We start from the raw sequence: 18,800 nt of genomic DNA, 5'->3' as shown, positions 1-18,800 counted from the left end.
AAAAGCAGGTAAAGAAGTCCCCTTTCATCTGAGCTGTCCAGGCTCAGGAAGAAGGAACCTAGAAACCTGCCCTGATGGCAACAGCGTGTGCTCGAAATTTCTTCTGTTTAAGAGCATGCTCCACTGTCACTGAAGCCATCAGAGCAGGGCCTAACGTTTGTTGCTAGGAGCTGAGAGGCTCCCTGGTCATTTCCTTTCCCGTGTTTCATAGTGTCAAGGGTCAGGGCTGGGCCGGACACTGAACAAGTGACAGGAGCTCTATTAACCCTCCTCCCTCTCTTAACTCAGACCAGGAGACAGAGCACTGGCAGCTTAGCTTCTTATTTTAGTGATACTTCTATTTCTTGCTCTCTTTGTGGATCCTGTTGGATGAAACCGGCTGAGGGAAAGATACAACAAAGCTGAAGAGAGCAAATGAGCTCACTTTAAGGAGATGGAAGTAAATGCAGCCTGGGCACAAGCACCTGGCATGTCCTAAGCATTCCCCTGACGCCTGTCAGAGCGTGTGTTGTGTTGTCATGGCTGTGAGACTAAAGAGAATTGGAAAGAGGAAATGGTGTCAGCACTGGATTGTAATGTAAACATCAGTGTACGAGGCTTTGAGCCTGTGGTTTCCAAATCCCTGAGCACACGCTGATGGTTTCCAGTGGGAAGCTGTTTTTATCCTGCAGGCTCGCTGCTGACAGGGAATCTAAGGGGGAGGGTATCCAGGTGTAGATACTAACAAACACCTCCACAGGTATTGACTAATGAAAAGTTGTTCTACCTGACTAAGGCTGCAATTACAGTGCTCCAACCTCCCTTCGAGGGTTCTTAGATGATTAAGAAGGTATCGATATCCTGTGACTTACTCCTGCAGGGGAATCAGCTATTACATCACCCCAGCGAAAGCCTGACTGCAGTAGCTGCTGAATCAGTGTCAATGAGACCTGAAAAAGTTATTTCCCTCCCCAAAACAGCTGCACGGGCAGCAGGCAGACCAGGCCTGAAAGTTTATTATTAACATCGTTCACCCTGCGTGTGTTGGCAGAGTTAAAAAAGGTGTTTGCCTTATGAATCCTCACTGCCCTCTACCACAGCTGCAGGATCCTGGTCGGGCAAGCGGTCCTGTGTGGAGCCCAAGAGATCAAAGTCCTATTAAAAGAAACTCGTATCATTTCCTTCCCTGGGAGAGAAGTTAGTTTATGGAGGAAGCTCTTCACGTGGGAATTCAGCCTCTTCCTTGGACAGGGCTCCTTCAGAGGGGTATGTTCCCCCCAAGAGAACAGAGAGCCCCTGTGATCTCCTGGCGACCCAGCAGCCTGGGGCTGTAAGTGTCACCTATTCGGAGGTAGGTTCTTGCCCCTCGCTGGGACTTTATCCTTCTGTTCCTTGGGACTGCAGTGCTATTCCCAGGCACTTCCTGCACGGCGTCGTCCCGTGGGTGGGGAAGGCCGAGGAGCAAGGAGAGATGCCAACACTAAAATAACCCCTTGGCTGGGGCGCCATGCTCCCACGTCCAGGCTTGGTCCCTGAGGCGGTGGGAAGTGGGGGGAGGAAGGAAGTGAGGCTGTTCGCCACAAATAACTCCCCATCCTCTCGAAGGTATCCTGGCCCAGCCTCCTCCACGTCCTCTTCTGCCTGCCAGGATGGGCTGGGATGCACAGCCCGGGCTGTCCACAGGGCTCGGTGCCATCGGTCTGGTTCGCAGGGCCGGCCCCGCCGATGAGGCCTCCCGGAGGGAGCGATCCCGCCCCGCCGCTGGGGGGCGCCCCGGCGAGACGCCCGCTCCCCCCCGCCCTCGCACTACAAATGCCGTCGCCCCCCGCGCAGCCGGAAGTACGGCCCGCGCCGCCGCGGGGCGCCTCTGGGAGTTGTAGTCCCGTCGGCCGGAAGCCGCCGCCCGCCGCGTCCCGGGCTGGCGGAGCGCGCGCGTTCGGCGGGACTACAACTCCCGCCCAGCCCCGCACACCGGGGCGGCAATGGCGGCGGCGGCGCCTGCGCGCGGCGCCCTCCGTGCGGACCGCGCAGAGTGAATAATAAAGGTCTCCTCGGCGGTGGCGGCGGCGGCCGGAGCGGAAGGGAAGAGGCATGTCCAAGGGCCCGGTGGCGAGCGGCCCCGCCGCGGCCGGGCCGGCGAGCGCCGCCAGCGCGCTGCAGGCGCAGCCCGAGAAGCCGCAGCACTACACGTACGTAGCGAGAGCTCCCCGCCGCCGCCCGCCCGCGCGCCAACACGCGCCTGACGTCAGCGGGCAGCGTGCGGCACGCGCGCACGGAGACCCGCCGCCCAGCCCCGCTCGGCACCGGCTGGAACCGGCCCCAGCCGGCGCGGGCCGGCGGGTCCCGCCTGCGGGGGTGGGGGTGGGGGGGTGGGGGAGAAGAGAAGGGGGGCGGGGGATGAGCGACTATTCCCCCCGACCCCCCCCCCCCCCCCCGACATCGCGGGTCGCGCCGACCGTGATGCACCGGGGCGGCGGGGCACCGGCGCCCTCGGCCTGCTCGGGGTGGGTCTGCGTGTACGTGCGGCGGGGGCCTGGCCCTTGCAGCGGGTCGGCCGCCATCACAGCCCCGGCACCCCTGTGAAGTGACGGCGGGCTGGTTGTCGTCTGTGTGCCCCAGCCTTGTGCGTGCCATCCGGCCGGGGTGGTTACCCCTTCCCTCAGTCCCCCCCGTGTGTCACCTCAGGGGTGGAAGTGCTGTTTTGTCGTGTTGGGCTTCTAGTGTCATCCTCCCCTGGGCTGTCACCCCGGTCCTGTACCCTCTGAGGAGGCCAAGCAGGCTGCTTGGGCACCTGTGGAAGGAGATGTTGTGAGGTGAGGGACGCTGCACCGTGTGGCAGTCCCCTGGGACTGGAACCTGCTGGCATGTGCCTTGTGCTGATGGCGTGAGAGTGGGGTCCTTGCCAGGGCAAGCGACTTGGAGAAGCTGCCCACAGGGGAGCTGTGGGAGTGTTTGACATATGTGTGGGAGAATTAACACCCACCCCCCCTAAGGAAACGATAGATGAAAACCCTGAGAAGTGCTTGTCCCATTCCCGCCTTTTCTTCCACTGCTGGGGTGCAGTTCTCTTGTGAAGAAAACAGAGCTGGTATATGTCACCTCTTGGTTTGTGTTATCTATGTCACTGGTGATGACTCTTCAGTGGAGGCTTACTGCTACAATTTATCATCCCTAAACAAAATACTGTTTCACAGTGTTGTTCCGAGTGACCTGGAGTTTGTGCGCTGTGAGTTGGACTTGCAATGAGTTAATTGGGTTGGATGTTCTGGTGATGGATTCTGCTTGTGCAGCTCAGATGGACTCAGAGCAGGCTTTGGCTTTGTGAGGATGGACTCGTGATGGACACGTTCATGGATAGAAATAGGTCACATATGCCCTAACTGCCTTAAAAAAAGTTTGGGACTGCTCTCGTGAATAAAATATGTGTGCTGAACTGTCTGCCCTTATCATTTTAGGGTGTTGTCTGCGTACAGAAAAAACATGGTACAAATTACCCATATCTCTCCCTTGTGTTGATGCCCCCACCCACACTGAGAAGGGCAGCTTTGGAGTGTGGTCTGTATTCTTTGGCTTCTGTTTTCGTGATGGACTTGACACCCTGCCTTCAGACTCTGGGACACAGCATTAAAAGAGCTGCAAGAGATGCAGTGGCGTGCATCTGTACAACTCATGTGCCTGCTGTGGGGATTGCGGGCTGTTTGACATCTTCTTCCTCCAGGTTCAGAATGTCAGGTCTGTGGGCAGAGTGAGGGCTTCTAGGGTGTGTGTCCATTGGGAAGGTCCTGTCATGATCTCCAGTGAGCTGGCAAGTCACAGCCTTACATGATACTTTACTATTTCTGATGGTGGCTACAGGTAGAAGTGTGACTTTACGAGAGAAGCTGTCCCGAAGGTGTCTGCTAGGAGTGGAGTTGTTGTAGAAGAGGGTACAGGTGGATTTACAGAGGGAGGTATGGTGACACCAGCCACGGAGAAGCAACTGGTGAAAAGTGAGAGAGGGAAAAACCCAAGTGGCAAGATGCTGAGGTGGAGAGAGCGTAAGCACGCTAGGTAGAGGAAGGTGAAGGTGGTCACATGGCTAAGCAAGGATATTGCAGATTAGGGATGAAAGAGTGGAATAAAGAGTTCAAAAAATGGGAAGAGGAGAAGGAATATCAGGATTTGGTAGCTGAAAAGAACAGAAGAGGAAAATGGGACAGTGTGGAACAAAAGTGATGGTGCAATTAGCTTCTTTCCAGAGGGCAAAACATGTCTTTTCAGATGGGTGCTAAAAATACTCAAATGAAAACAGTTGCAGAGAGAAACTGAATCTAACCATAAGCGAGGGGTGGGTCTGGGGGCTGCCGAGCGCTGACAGCAGGATGTGAGCCATACTTTGGAAGTCTTGGATTTGTACGCTAGGTCACGTCACGCTGCAAGCCTCCTCCTGATAACATATGGGAGCTTATTTGGTGGTCGCTCATGTGAACAAGTTGTACGTTGTCAAAATGTAAATATTTTCTGCCTTTTATTTTTTTTTGTTACCCTCCTTAAGTATAGTTTGTTTCCATAAAATGACATGAAGGTTACAAGTTGTAAACTCGAGGAAGCTTAATTATCTGCATACTTTGCTGTTCCCTGGGGACAAACAATCTGGTGCTGAGGATCTCTGCCTCAGAAAGTTTTGGTTGCATTTGTTAGGAAATGTTCTGGTCGATGTGCTAGGGTTGATTTCTAAACTCTTGCTGCTATTTGCGTGGGATTTTTAGGTGCTTTGAACTGCTGTTCTAGATCCTGTCAGGAAGCCTTTGTATTTGTTCTAGATGTACAGCAAAAGAAAATGTGAAACCAAATAGGATTAGTGATGCTATCTCACACCTTTGCTAGCAGAAGAGCTTAAAAGCTCACTTTGTGCCCTTGACAGAAGTTGTAGCATGCAGCTAGATACTCCTGGAACCCAAATCGTTCAGGTACATGCCAGACTTTGCTATCTAATTGTAAATGGTGTGGTCTCATCTGGTGATTCTGTTTGTAGAATTGAAGTGAGTAACGAAATACTCAGTGACTGCTGTTGTTTTCTCTGGGTTGCTGGATGAGAGATGTCTGTGGGTGGCTGTTCCTGGTGGTCCCAAAGCTCCTGCAGCAGGATGATGAGGTCAGCAGAGGGGTAAGATGGGCTTGTGCTTTGACTGACTGCAAACTGGTGTGTCTCTGGTCTGCTTTGGGTGATGCACCATGCAGGGGTTAGCTGATAGCATGTAGTGGGAAGTGGATTTGGTGTGCGTATGCTCTTGTCTGTGAGACCTCAACTAAGTATTGCCTTTGCACTGTTTCTTAGCTCTAGCTGGCACAGTTATTTCTGTGCGCCTCTGTCTGTCTTGAATGTGTTGTCGATGCCTGTGAGTAGAGTCTGAGCTCAAAGAAACTGAAAGCAAGCGATCAGTCACTTGGAGTTGTAGGCAAGGAGCATTAAGGTGTAGCACAGTGTTGGTACTACTGTCTGTCTATTCACCTTTTATGGACTTCCTTGGTTTTCAGCCAGGCTGGAGTCTTTAATTGTGAGTTGTAGAGGTTGTATCCACTGCCTGTGTGCTTATTGATCTGGCAGGAGTTAGGTAAGTGAAAGTGGAGCAGTTCTTTGTTCGCTGTGCTGTCACCTGGAAGTCAGATAGTTTACTAACACTGCAGGAAAGCAGAAAACGTTTGGGTGAGGATAGATTAACCTATTTAATAAAACAAACAAACAAAGAGTGTCTTCATTCTAGTCTGTTCAAACCACACACACTCAAATGCAGTGCTGAAGATGCTCTTGATTTAGGTGGTCACCTTATTTGGATAGAAGTACATTGGGCATAACCTAGCTCATCATTACTCAAGATCATTCTCTTGAGTGTTCCCATCTTAAATACCAGCATCCATCCTGTAAATTAATGTTAGGTTTTTGTGTCCCCATAGGCTGTGCCCTCACCTGAGTTCTGAGGCAAGGTGCCTGTGAGTACATCCTGTCCTCCTTTGTACCACAGCAAGATAAGCTTTGCCATCGTGTCTTTACAGCATGAAAGTCAAAACCCCTTGTCTTCCCTTTTGCATGAGGGGAGGAATTGTGGGAAATTCCTGAAGGATTAGTACTCTGTAAGTAATGTTAGAACTGCATCCATAGGGTTGGTCCTGCTGTCATGTTAGTGACTGCTGGCTTGCACTCGGGCTTTATCTTACACCTTTTCAATGCCGGCCGTTTAGAAGGAGCAGCACCAGTGCACTTGAGTGAAGAGCATTTTAAGTAGGGATGAAAATCAGGTTGGTGCAAAGATTTGCTCAAATCAGAGATGTCTTTGTATCTACAAGGTTTTGAGTACAGTGGTTGCTTAGCCTGAAATGGGAGCTGTGATTAGGGCAGCAATGGAACTATGGGTGAAGAAGAAATAACACCAGCAAGATCACAGGTGGACTTGGGTTTCACTGAAGAGTTTGCGTGCACAGCCTTATTTCTCAGCATCATAGGTTTAAATTCTTACTCCAAAGCAGTAGTACACAAAACCACACCTTGAAGTGTTTGTAGTGGCAGAGAGTAATCCTTATCTTCTTATCAGTGGACTGTGTCTTATCAGTGGCAGGATGAACACAAATGTCTGATCTCTAGTGTGCAGACTGACTGCGGAAAGAAAACCAAAACCCAGGTGAGTGTAGCAAACACATTGTCAGAACTGTTGTTTGGGTTTTCTGGTACCTGGCTTGCTCTTCTAGGACCCTTAGCATTTAGGTTGTACTTCCATTGTGCTTGAATGGAGTGATCCTCACAACCTAGCAAATATGCTTAGCCTTTTGAAATAGTTTCTAGAAACTTTCTGTGTTCCTTTTAAAACCATCAGAACTCTCGAAACACCAAACTGTTTCCCTGACTTTGTTTTACTTTTGGTGGTGGCAACCTTGGTATGGACTTACCGAAAAACAGAGACTTAGCACTGTTGTTAAAATAGAACCCCACAAACAAACAATGATTAAAAAAACCCTAACAACCCAAACCCATGCGTTTTTGGTTTCAGGTTTGGTAATAGCCTTGGGAGGGAGATAGGAAAGCGCAGAACAAGTCAGTGCTTCTAAACCAGGGACTTACCAATGGGCTGCTACTTCATTACCTGTAACTGTCAGCTCCTCAGGGCAGCATAAGCTGGTTATTATTGCTGGGTTTTAAGCCTGTGTGAACTGCACTGAATATAAGCCCACCACAAACTTATTAGGAAGTGTGAATAGTTACAGGAAGCTGGAAATAAAAAGTACTGGAGTGTGAACAGGAAGAGCTGCCTTCACAGCATGTGCTTGCCACCAAATACATGCACTGAAAAATAACTCTGGGTTTTATGGTGTGGGGTTTTTTGGTTGTTTTTTTTCTTTTTCTTTTTTTTCCCCCAAAGGATGATCATTGAAAGCCTGCAGCTTGAGAGGGGACCTGGCAGGGGGTTGTTTGGACCTGATCCTTGCTGGCTCGGTGCAGGGCTGCACTGTCCGGATGATTAATGCATGTATTGAGGCAGTAAGGGCTTTCTGCCTTGTGTGGAAGCTGGGCTGGAGCTGTGGTTGGCTTGCTTACTTAATCTACTTTTGGATATCAAAAATGACAAGGAATTCACATATAGGTAGCTGCTCTGCAGGTGGCACAGAAATATTCAGCAGAGTGAAAAGCTTCATGTGCAGCTTCAACGCTCTTGGTGTTTCAGAAATCCCAAACTTTGCAGAATTGTTCCAGCTTGGAAAATGATTCTTTCAAGTTTTTGATTAAAAAAAGAAAAGCACAATGTCACTGTTCTATGTTGCTTATGTTAGCAGAAAGGATAATTGTGTTGTAGCACGGGAGACAAAATTAAAATGAGTACTTCTTACAGAAAACCTCAAGAGCTTAGACTTTCCCATCGCATTGCTTTCTTATATTTTATAGGTCTCTGTATTGTCTATTATTGTTTATATTGTGTGGCTTTATTTCAATGAAATTTCTCTTGGAGTTCAGTGTTTTGTTTTCTTTAAATCTATTTCCACCAGACAAAGATTTTCTTGACTTGTGAGCAGCCTTCATGCTCCAGAGTGTCTGCCCAGTGTCCTCTGGAAGCTTAGAACCTTTCTGCCTGGCCGTTTGGGGGACCTCCCTGCCCCTGTGACACTGTGACAGGAGGGAATGTGTCAGTGCATCAGTTGATCACACTTACTGTGTGCCATATTAGCATGAGCTAACTCTCAGTGGTAGACTGTATTGATACACACCAGGCTCTGAACTGGGGCAGCTGGAGAGCAGGCACACACACACATTGGCTCTGTTCATCCTCTTCTAAGGAGCTGTGCTTTCCGAGAGAGGAGCGAAATAAAGAGCTGAAGAAATAATGTCTTAAATTGCTGTGTCAAGGTTTGTGAGGCAGTGCTTGTCACGACCCTGAGAGTTTATTTTCAGAGGATGCTGAGGTGATGTTTTTGTTCCTTCTGTTAACTTTTTTTGCTTTTTAAAAACTTTGTCTTTTTGAAGCAGCAGATGTTGTGCTGGAAGAGATGGTGAGAAGTTACCTGGTCCATGACTTACAGAATCATCTACGTCTAAAATGTCTGTAGATGCTTTTTGTCTATTACTGCTTGTTGTGATTTTTTTTTTTTTTTTTTTAGTATTTCGTCAGTTTCCTCCTAAAGAGCTTCTTGGTCCATGCTTTCAGCAAAATCTGGTTTATGATTGAGAGATGTATGTGCCTGTGGCAGGGAGGTTGGAGTCGATGATCTCTAAGGTCCCTTACGACCTAAGCCATTATGATAAGAGAGCAACATGCACGGAGGTTTCTCTCTCATAAAGACTTTATGAAGCTTATGTCACTTTATAAAGTGACACTCAGCACATAACTTGCAAATCAGATAGAGAGTTGTTTCTGAAAGTCTTGCCCAACGCATGGCCAGAGCCAGCCAACAATGCCACCCGTGCCCTAAACTAATGAACAGTGACATGCCAGCAGGCTGTAGAGCCAGTGCCAGTTCTTAGCTTTTTTCTCTGTCTTACTGAGAGATAGTTTGTCTTTTGTATCAGGGCAATCAAAACGAAAAAGCCCCATCAGAAGGGTAAGTGGGGAAATGCTGAAGGCTTGTACTTTTTCAAGCTCTGTCTATTGATGGCAGCCAATTAAGATACTTGTGATAATTTTCTCAGCAATCTCTGTCTAGAATATTTTGATCAGTGCTTGATGCAGTTAATACCAGTTTGAATTCTGAAATATCAGTTGGAATGAATGTTCCCTTCAAATGAATGCCAACTATTTCTTCTCTCCTTACCTTTGTTGCAGGCTGCCTTCTGACTCTCTCACCCTCACCCTGCTGTAACGTTCATACAGGTTAGGAAGGTTACTGTTACAACAGGAATTAGTTCTAGATTTTCTTTGACAGTGATACCTAAGTGCTGAAGTGCAGTGATGGCAGTGAAAGTGCTAGCTCACCAAGATGCTTGATACTGGCCTGATTCTTAACTCTTAAAATCAGAGTGGTTTAATTCAGTATAGTTGGCAGAACAGGAATTTATACTGTCTCAGCAAGAAAATCAGACAAGAAAATGGTCAGATAAGAGAATTCTTAGGCTGTCCCTACATATGTGATTGTCAGAAATAGCAAATCTATTTTAGCAGAGCATATTGTCTTATTAAGAATGCTGGCAGTATTAATGACAGCTGAGAAACTAAGGTTGGATTGCTTTTTACCATTGTGTGCTTAGAATATCTAGATTAATAAGCAGTCATGCACATATGGAGAGGGAAATAGTCTTTTGCAACTATACCTGATGGATATCTTAAAATAAAATGAAGTCAATATTCTTTTACTTGGTAGCCTTCATCTTCGGCACATCACCATGGTTCAAATAGAAGCTGCCTGTCCACGCCCAATACTCTGAGGTGATTTTTCTCCTCTAATTTTCAACAGGCTGTGAGCTTTCATTAATAGCACTTGAATGTTGCCATCACAGCAGAAAGAAACCCAGCAGATGCCTCAGGGCAATTGTGCAGCTTTACAGCAACATAAAATATATATATATATATATATATATATTGTTTGCAGATCTACAGTGTCTTGAGTGTGCCACCAGATTGACTAATTGATACATGAATTAAAGTGGAAAAGAGGAAGCTTTGCCTGCTTTGCTGTTGGTGGAGAGAACTAATCTACATTCCCCTGTCGGCATACCTGTTTGAGGCATGGGGCTGTATAATGGTGCTTGTGTGTGTAGGACAGGTGTGCCTGCCTTATGGAGTGTCAGAAGGGCCCACTGGGCTGTAGCAGACAGGGCTGAAGTCTGATTTGAGTGCTGAATGGAAAAGAAAATGGATTGAATGGCTAACATTGATTGTTCCGAATCAACCAGTAAGAGCTGGCGTTTCTCTTTGTGCTGGCACACATGTTATGGGATGCAGGTTCATGCTTGTTAGACAATCACCGTGTTTTGTTTCAAACTCACAACAGAAAATGTCTGTTCACAAATGTGAGCCTTTCCCAAAGAGGCTGCTGCAAATGTGGTTGGCATTTACCCTGAGAAGAAACAGATGCCATTTCATTTTCAAATGTAGATTGGTCTGGATGACAGCACCATGGATCCATCCTTTCTTGTGGAGTTTTGGTTTTCTGGCTTTGATCTGGTGTTAAGTACAGACCTTCAAACAGTTCATGTGGTGTTGTGAGTAGGGGGCTGCAATTGGTCTACAAGCACTTTGTTAATCATGAGGGGTCTTGCTGTGGTCAGAAGAAGGAAGGCTACCATGCTGTGTTTCTGAAGCACCTCATGGGAGATGAGATGTAGAAGGTTGTCTGCCTAAATGTGCTTATAAAAACCTCTAACTGAAACCCTAAGCTATGCAATTGTATGGAAATAATATTTTTCTGAATTAGCCTTTCTGAGTTCTTGCATGTGGGATGTTTTGGTTTAGGGAACTAGCAGAGTGAGTAACACCAGTTTTAAAACAGCCCAGCCCTGTTTCCAGCCTTCCTTACTGTTTCTACGGTTGCTGGCCCTGGGTAGTCTTTGTTAGTGATTGAATCCATGATGAGAGGAGTACTGTGGAAAAGCTTTACTGGAAGCTGGAACTTTAAATTTTACAAGACATCACTGTATTATTTGGACCTTAATTCGTTGTAGGCTACAGCAGCAAACCCACCACCTGTTAATTCTATTTGAACTCCACCTTTCTACATCTTCCATATCTCCAAGGCCATGAAAGCCCACAGAGATGAAGAATCATCATCTGTCCCTTCTAGTTAATATGAGATCAAAAATGTACCTAACCGTAAGCTGAAGAAATGACCATGGGTTTAAACTGGAAGAAAGGAGACTCAAACTAGATGTTAGGAAAGGGTTCTTTACAGAGTGAGGGTGATGAGACACTGGAACAGGTCGCCCAAGGATGTTGTGGATGCTCCCTCCCTGCAGGTGTTCAAGGCCAGGTTGGATGATGCCTTGAGTGACCTATTCTAGTGGGAGGTGTCCCTGCCTATGGTGGGGGGTAGAACTGGATGAGTTTTGAGGTCCCTTCCAGTCTAAACCATTCTGTGATAACAGACAAGTCTGGGATGGATGTTCTTGTGAAGTAATTAGTAGTAAGTCACTTAACTGCTCAAATTTAAGCACATGTTGATGTATTTTGCTGACAATTAAACCAGATAAAAACCTTCCACAACTACAGCTGTCTGGGTGCTGTAAGCTTCAGTATTTTTACTGCAACAATTTGAGTCAACCCACAAGTTACAGTACAGTAATGATGATTCCATTACAATCCTGTTTTCACAGGCTCAGCACTTATAGAGGTGCTGTAGGGAAGAAGTAACAGCAGCTAAATAGTTTGTAGAGCAGAAATCAAGCTGCAGAGTGATGAGGGTCGTCTCAGTTGAGAGTGATCTGTGTTTGAAACCAGGGAGGTGTTCTTGAGGCACAGCTGTGGTGTCTGCGTGAACCAGCAGTGTCAAATTGAAAATGTGTCGCTTAAACTTGGAGGAAAATTGGCCTGAGCTGTCTGAATGCTGAGCTAATTTCGAGGTTGTGTCAGACAATACGTATTCATGGCCAACTAATTGGGGGAAAAAGAGCTCAAACTCAAGGAAATGTAAATGTCAACTGAAGGCTTTGTGCAGAGTTTCAGATCTCACTGAGTGGCTTTTAAGGAAGCATCGCAAAACGTTGTGCAGTTAAATGTTTGTCTGTGTCCGTACTGAGATTGTTTTAATTAAAAAGGTGAAAGCTCTGTGTAAACAAACACTTGTGTTTAAAATGGGCTTTATTGGTAGGCTTGGCCATATATATTTCATGGTCCACTGACACAACAGGTTTATGCTTTTCAAGGACAGCACAGTGTCAGAAAAATGGCTCAGATGGGTTTACTTGTTGAGTCGCTGTGTGCCAAGTCTGAGGGATGCATGGCTTGAGGGGTGGACCAAACAAGCACTTTTTTCTTCTGACACCCACAGCCTGCAATTGGAACTTGGTGGTGGTGGAACTTGTGCCTTGGTCACTCAGAATTGTGATAAACGTCTCTCCTGTTAACTTCGAGTTTAAAGCCTCGATTTTCTTTCTTCATCAGGACACAGCATTGGTGAGCTGCTTAGCTACATCATGGTGTTGCTCCCAAAATAAAGCCATTTTTGCTATAGCTGTGGAAACCAAACAATGTTTTGCCTGAAACTGCTGCAAGGCTGTCTTCTCATGATGAGCTGGCACTGTGCTGGAGTGTCTCTCTTTATTTTTCCTTAGTTTCTCAGTGTAGACAAGACACAACTGCTTGTGTCTGACATTTTCTTTCTAACTGTGAAAAATGTCTTGATCATTTCTGATGGTTATTTTTAGCATGAGCTATTGCAGCCACTCAGTGAAAGTTCTTCTCTGTAAAAGTGCTGGTAAGAGAGAGCTCTTTCCTCATGGCTGACTTGAATTAGTTGCATTGTTGGCCACCCCATGATCTCCTTTGCACTCTAGAAATAAGAGTTGCAGCTGCCATGAGGTTACAGTTGAATGTGGCTATGGTGCTTGGTGTGTTGTCCTTGCTTTTCTGTGATCTAGCAGATTGTGGTTTAGCCTCTGCAGTATGAGCTCTGCAAGTCAAGAGAGATGGGGAACAGCTGGAGAGGCTCCAGTGGAGGTTCTGAAGGTGCTGAGAGACCTGGAACATCACTGTGAGGAGGAAAGGCTGAGAGCCCTAGGGCTGTATAGCCTGGAGAGCAGCCTGAGAGTCTTCTCAATGCTCAACAAGAGATAAAGGGTGGGGGGCAAAAGGATGGGGCCAGATTCTTTTCAGTGGATCCTAGCAACAGAACAAGGGACAATGAGCACAACTGGAACCCAGAAGGATCCATATGAACACAAGGAATAATATCTTTGCTGTGAGGGTGCTGATTGCCTGGAGCAGGTTGTGGAGTCTCCTAGGAGGGATCCCAAACCCACCTGGACAGTGTGCTCCAGGTGACCCTGCTTCAGCAGAGGGGTTGGATGATGTGATTCCCAGAGGCTCCTTCCAACCTCCACAAGTCTGTGATTCTGTAATTGATTTGGAAGCATCCAGCTCAACTTTACTTGCTAAATCAATCAGATTCCTAGAGAAGCAAAACCTCTGAGTGCTGCTGCTTAATTCTATGGTGGAAAGTGAAGGAGCTATGGGCTGTGGATGTGAGCAGGGTGTTTTTGTTTGGGTGGTGGGTTTTTTTATCTCTGAGGTACACCATGAGTTGTATGAACTCTTAAAACAGAAAGCCTCCGCAACCAAACAAGCCCAACTCCATGCATCTGTAATAAGTCTCTCCAACTCTCACGTTCTGTATTTGCCCTTAGACTGACATTATTGTCAAGCTCTAATGGAGAAGGGGAAATCTAACAGCTTTAAAGTCATACAGTGCTGTCTGCTGTGTCACCTTTTTCCAGTTGATGGCTCAATTTATTTAGGTGATAAAGAAAACACTGAGGCATGTGAAGTCTATCTTCTTGACAGATGTGAGCTTACTGAAACTCTTCCCTCATCCTTTTCTCCTTCCCCACATTCACCATCACTCTTTGTTTTTATAAAGCTTTCCATATATTTTTTTTTCCTTTGAGATTTAAATGCTTTCTAATCTTCTCAAGGTTGACAAAACAGCACCTGGCTGTTGAGGGCCTGGAAAGGCAGCTAGACCCATAGCTGTGGGGCTGTACTAACCGGCGATGTTTGCATTGTGTGTCAAGTGATGCGTGCCATATGCAAAAGCCTTGGTGTAGAGTGTGGGGGTTTGGTGTGAGTCTGTGAGGTTGTTTAGAAAAACACCACTAAATGCAGGAGGAGGGGAAATACCTGATAGTGATGAGCCACAGTATCTGGTGAGGATTATTGGTAAATCTTGGTACAGAACTTTTCCTGAAATCATCATGAAAGCCTTCAGGTCTGCTCCTAGAAGTGTTTGTTATTGTTTGATATTCAACAGTGATTCATGTGAGGCTCTGTTTCAGTAATAGATTACATCTGCCAGTAAGTAAAAAATAGTGTTTATTGAAATAGACTTATCTTAACTACTGCTTTTATTAGAAGGATGCTAAACATTTCTGTGCAGAGGGCTAGGCAGGCTATAAACCAGGCTGCTGGGAGTCTGCATTTGTTGGCTGAAGACTTTGATTGCCTTGTGCCCACCACTGGGAACAAGGAGCTACAACTCCTGTGAAATCAAATTGTTTCACTTCTTGTTTTTCCTTCCCAAATCCCAAGAAATCTTGAGAGTCAAATGCTGTGTTGCCTATCGGGAATCTTGCTTTGCATTGGCATGCCAGCATTTTATCAGACACTGTGGGAATGCTGGTATCAAAGCCTTTCTCCAGATTGTTTTGAAGTGACACTACTCTTTTAAAACCTCCTTTCCCCCTCCTCCTTATTCTGGAATATCCTTTTTTCTTATTGCCCTTAGAGCAAAAACTCCTGAGCAATGTCAGAGCTGCCTGTCATGGGGTTTCTGTATCAGTAACGATGTGTTAAAGGTGCATTAGTAGGCTTTTTATTGAGTATCCCTGTTGGATTGAGTAGATTGTGTCATGCACCACTGACTCATTTCAATTGGAATACCACACTTCAGTAAAAGAAAATAATTGAGTCATGGCTTTCTTACTTAAAGTGTGTCTGATATCATCTTTTGCAATAAAATTTTATGAGGGTGAAATGAATTTAGAGAGCTGATTAAATATGGACAGCTTTCTTCCTCTTGTGTTGGGGTGGCTTAAGAAGAAAATAGCAGTGCTGAAAATATTTTCAGTAGGTAAGTACTGTTGTAGGAGAAGCATCTGTGTCTTCAGTTAGGGATTTTCTCTTGGGTTTGGTTCAGATAATTTTATCTCTGTTAATTCAAACCACTAATTGAAACTTAAAAGCTGGAATGATGTTTTGCTTTTGTTTTGTTGGTTGTGGGATTTTTTTTTGGTTTGGTGGCTTGTTTGGTTGTTTCCTTCCCCCCCTAAACTGAATGTGGCAAACTTTCTCCGCCTTGCTGTCTGAAAGGGAAAGCTGATGAGTAGCTGAAAGCAGTGACCTACCTCTGCCATTCAGACTTCGTTTTTCAGGAAGGATGTCTGCAAGCTAAGTGAACTGGGACCACATGAAACTCTACAAAGAGGTCTATGGCCTCATGCAGTCCTGCCTGAAACAGCAGGACATGACTGATATCAAAGTGCCAGCAGAAGTCCCCAGTGCTCCTATGTACTTTTGTGATGATGAGTTATGTCTTTGCCAGCACGATCCTCTGCTGGGAGAAGGCAGGCAGGACAAAAACAAATGGTAATGGCAGAAGAGCATTTTCTTTCTGATACCTGCAGTCTTACCGGGAATATAAGTGCTAGTTTAGGAAAAAACCCACACAGCCAAACACTTTATTTGTAGATTTCTTGGTTGGATTTGCCTCTGTGGGATCTTGTGGGCAGTGGCTAGTGCCAAAACTCTGAGCTAGTAACTCCTAATATTAGTGCTAATAACGAAGTGAATTGTTTCTGTAAAGTGCAGCCTGGTGCAGACAACCAGAGCACTGCCTGAACATGCCTTGGGCTACCTTCTCTGGGTTAGTTTCTTGTGACAACAGCCAGCACTCTGAATGTGGAGCTGTTTGCTGGTGTAAAAGATGTCTGTAGTTTATCATGCTCTAACTCAGAGAAGCAGACTGGTACCAGTGACTTAATGTGAGCCCTTACTAAGGGTGCTGTAGCATAGTTTCATGGGTGTAAACACACACCCACGTGTATCTGAAATCTAGATGGCACTGGTGTTAGATCTCACTATTGGCCTACATTCACAGCCAGTGGCCTAGTCTGGATTAACCACACAATTATCTAATGGTTTTCTCTCTGCACTGATGCAGAAGATGCAAAGCCTGTCTGTGCTCTCTTTAGGCTCAAGAGGAATTTTGTCAGAGGGGGAACTGATTGGGAGGAGTAGGGAGGGCTGCAAAGGAGAGGAGTTTGTCTTGCGGCCAGTGTAAAGATTTTCAATAGTACAGGAGATGTTAAAGCAAAGAAGGGTCTGGGTTTGTGTTCTGGGAGCAACAAGGGCATGGAAGAATTGGTTTTAATCCTTTTGCTTCCATACTCTTTGGTATCATTTCAAGTCTTCATGGTCCCTCTGTGCAAAGCAAAGACTTCTCACTTGCCATCTGTGTGCATCTCCCAGTGCTTTCAGGGAGCTTTGGGTAAGGCTTTTAATGAGGAATTTAGAGCTCAGCTGCCTTTGTGCATTACCAGCACATTCTCCTGAATTAAGCTCACATGTGCAACTTGATGTCGAGTTTAGCAGGACGTTTGCAGCCCTGGAATGCAGGGTGGATGCAGGTATCCTCTCTCGGGGCACATTGGGAGTGAGCAGAAGCAAACCAGTAAAGCTGCAGCAAAGCCAGAGATGTCTGTAGAAGCTGTAATGAGTGTGACCAGGACAAGGCTGCAATTGTTGAGTTTAAAAATGAAGCTTCTAGGTTAGAGTTTCTTCTTGATTTCTCTTCCCTCCCTCCCCCCCCTTTCTTTCTAGGTTTGATGGTTTTGGTGGTAGTGTTTTGAAAGTACATTTTCTTTTGTTTTCTTTTCCCCCCAGCCTGCTCACCATTTCCTCCTGCAGCTCTCTGAGCAGGTTGCCGCACAATTCCTGCGGGGCAGGGGAGAACTAGCTGCAATTACTGGCTGCAGATGTAAACGCTTGCTGCCCTGCCCTGGAGAGTCGGACTGCTACTGGTGATTAATGGCAGTTAGATCCCTCACTACTGTAAAGTCTTTGAGAGACCAATTCCTGCCTCTTCCTACAACTCACTCCGAGGAAGTGGAATTTCAGCGAAGTAGCGTTGGGTTTTTTTGTAACACTTTGCTGCTCCTGTCAGTCTCTGGGAGTTCCCAGAGCTAGTCTAAGAACATCTCCTCTTGTCCTCCTCGTGAAAGAGGCTTTCATTTCCAGTAGCGTCCATCCTGTTCAGCAGCAAGTTCAATCTAGCCTGGGAACTTTGATCTGCATTGTTCTGGCCAGTCTTCTACTAATTGTTTAGAATTGCATTTCTCTTTGTTTAGTAGACCTTATAAACGATAATATTTCCTCCAGGAATTGGGGTGTTGATGTTAATGCAGTAGTAGAAGATGGCTGTGCTGCAAGTTTTCTGCTGGGTTTGGAAACAAGATTTATACACAGGTATAGGACAATGCACATTGAGGTGATTTGTTTTTCCATTTTCTTTTTTAACAGATGTAGCAGTAACCCCTATGTAAAATAGGGATACTAATTCTGCCTCTCATGAAGAGTTTCCTGAGATCTTTAGAGAGGAGTTGAGAAAGGCAAGTTGTCATTGCTGGATTTCCTCTTCCTGTAGAGACACAGCGTTTGACTGACCCGCTGTGAAATGTCCACCGGTTATCAACATGTTTTCAGTTCATAGGGTCATTCAGAAATTCCTTTTCTCAGCTGTTCTGGGCAAAAATTTATAGGGACCATTGACAGCAGAAGGATCAGTCATGACAATGTTTTTCCTGTGGTTTTGTTTAGAGCCTGAGCAAAAAGGCTACTGAAATATTAATCAGCTTTCTGCTTTGTGAGACGTTGCGATAGCACGGTCTGGGTATCCTCTCTGTGTTCCCAAAACACGTGTGGTGGTTTAAATGCCTTTCATATATTTTAATGCTAAGTGGCTGGTTGAGAGGTCCATGTTCTCCCAGAGGAGCCAAAGCTCACTTCATGGATCAAGAAAATACAAAGCTATAAGGCAATATACCATTCAGGATATTGTAGAGGAAGGTGATTTAAAACGTTGTAGTGTGGCTAGGGAGAAGGAAAACAAAAGAAAAACCCAAAGCAGTGATTGAAGGGCTTGGAATGACTGAGTTGATGTGACAACTCTCCTTTTCCTCTGGCAGGCCTGTTGCAGAGGTGCTCATGCACAGTGAATGTGTCTGTGGAGCTCAGTACTACCTGTTTGCTGGAGTCCTTTGAAATTAAGAGTCAGAGATCGTTTATTTAATAGACAACATTAAACAATGAATTTCTGATGACACAAGTTAGGTGTTAAACACTTTTCAGGTGAACCGTTTACTTAGGTAATTATCTCTCATTTACATTATAATAAATGTTTCTCCAGGGAGTTTAGCCAATCATGAAATGCAATTAATTTTCAAATGCTCTTCAGCAACGATTGAGACTCCGGAGACCAAAATCCCTAGTCAGTGTGTGTGCTTTTAAACTCTCCTGCTGAAAGGAAGCTGTTTCAGCTGGGTTTGATGGTGAGTTGTTAAGTTTTAGGAGTTTTAAGTGTTTCATACATGCCTGTCACTGCAAGTCTGGGGTGCTGGGCTTGATACCCAGGTTGTCTAGGCCTGATATCTCCTTTAG

At 46.0% G+C, this 18,800-nt stretch overlaps 1 protein-coding gene across 7 annotated transcripts in view; it reads left to right on the top strand.

The window, feature by feature from the left end:
* The first annotated feature begins 2,033 nt into the window (after positions 1–2,033).
* Positions 2,034–18,800, top strand: part of UNK (unk zinc finger) — a 42,734-nt gene continuing 25,967 nt past the window's right edge. For 5 of the 7 annotated variants that reach the window (XM_064151014.1, XM_064151009.1, XM_064151012.1 and 2 more), the window contains exon 1: positions 2,036–2,168. In XM_064151014.1, coding sequence (XP_064007084.1) covers positions 2,071–2,168 — 98 coding nt within the window. In that variant the 5' untranslated portion in view covers positions 2,036–2,070. Of the gene's footprint in view, positions 2,169–18,800 lie in introns of all 7 variants that reach the window. The other 2 variants (XM_064151015.1, XM_064151010.1) reach the window with 2 other exon arrangements.

Source organism: Pogoniulus pusillus, chromosome 11 (assembly GCF_015220805.1).
Source record: "Pogoniulus pusillus isolate bPogPus1 chromosome 11, bPogPus1.pri, whole genome shotgun sequence".
NCBI lineage: Eukaryota > Metazoa > Chordata > Aves > Piciformes > Lybiidae > Pogoniulus > Pogoniulus pusillus.
The sequence above is the reverse complement of the archived record's forward strand: the minus strand, read 5'-3'. Positions and strand labels throughout refer to the sequence as shown.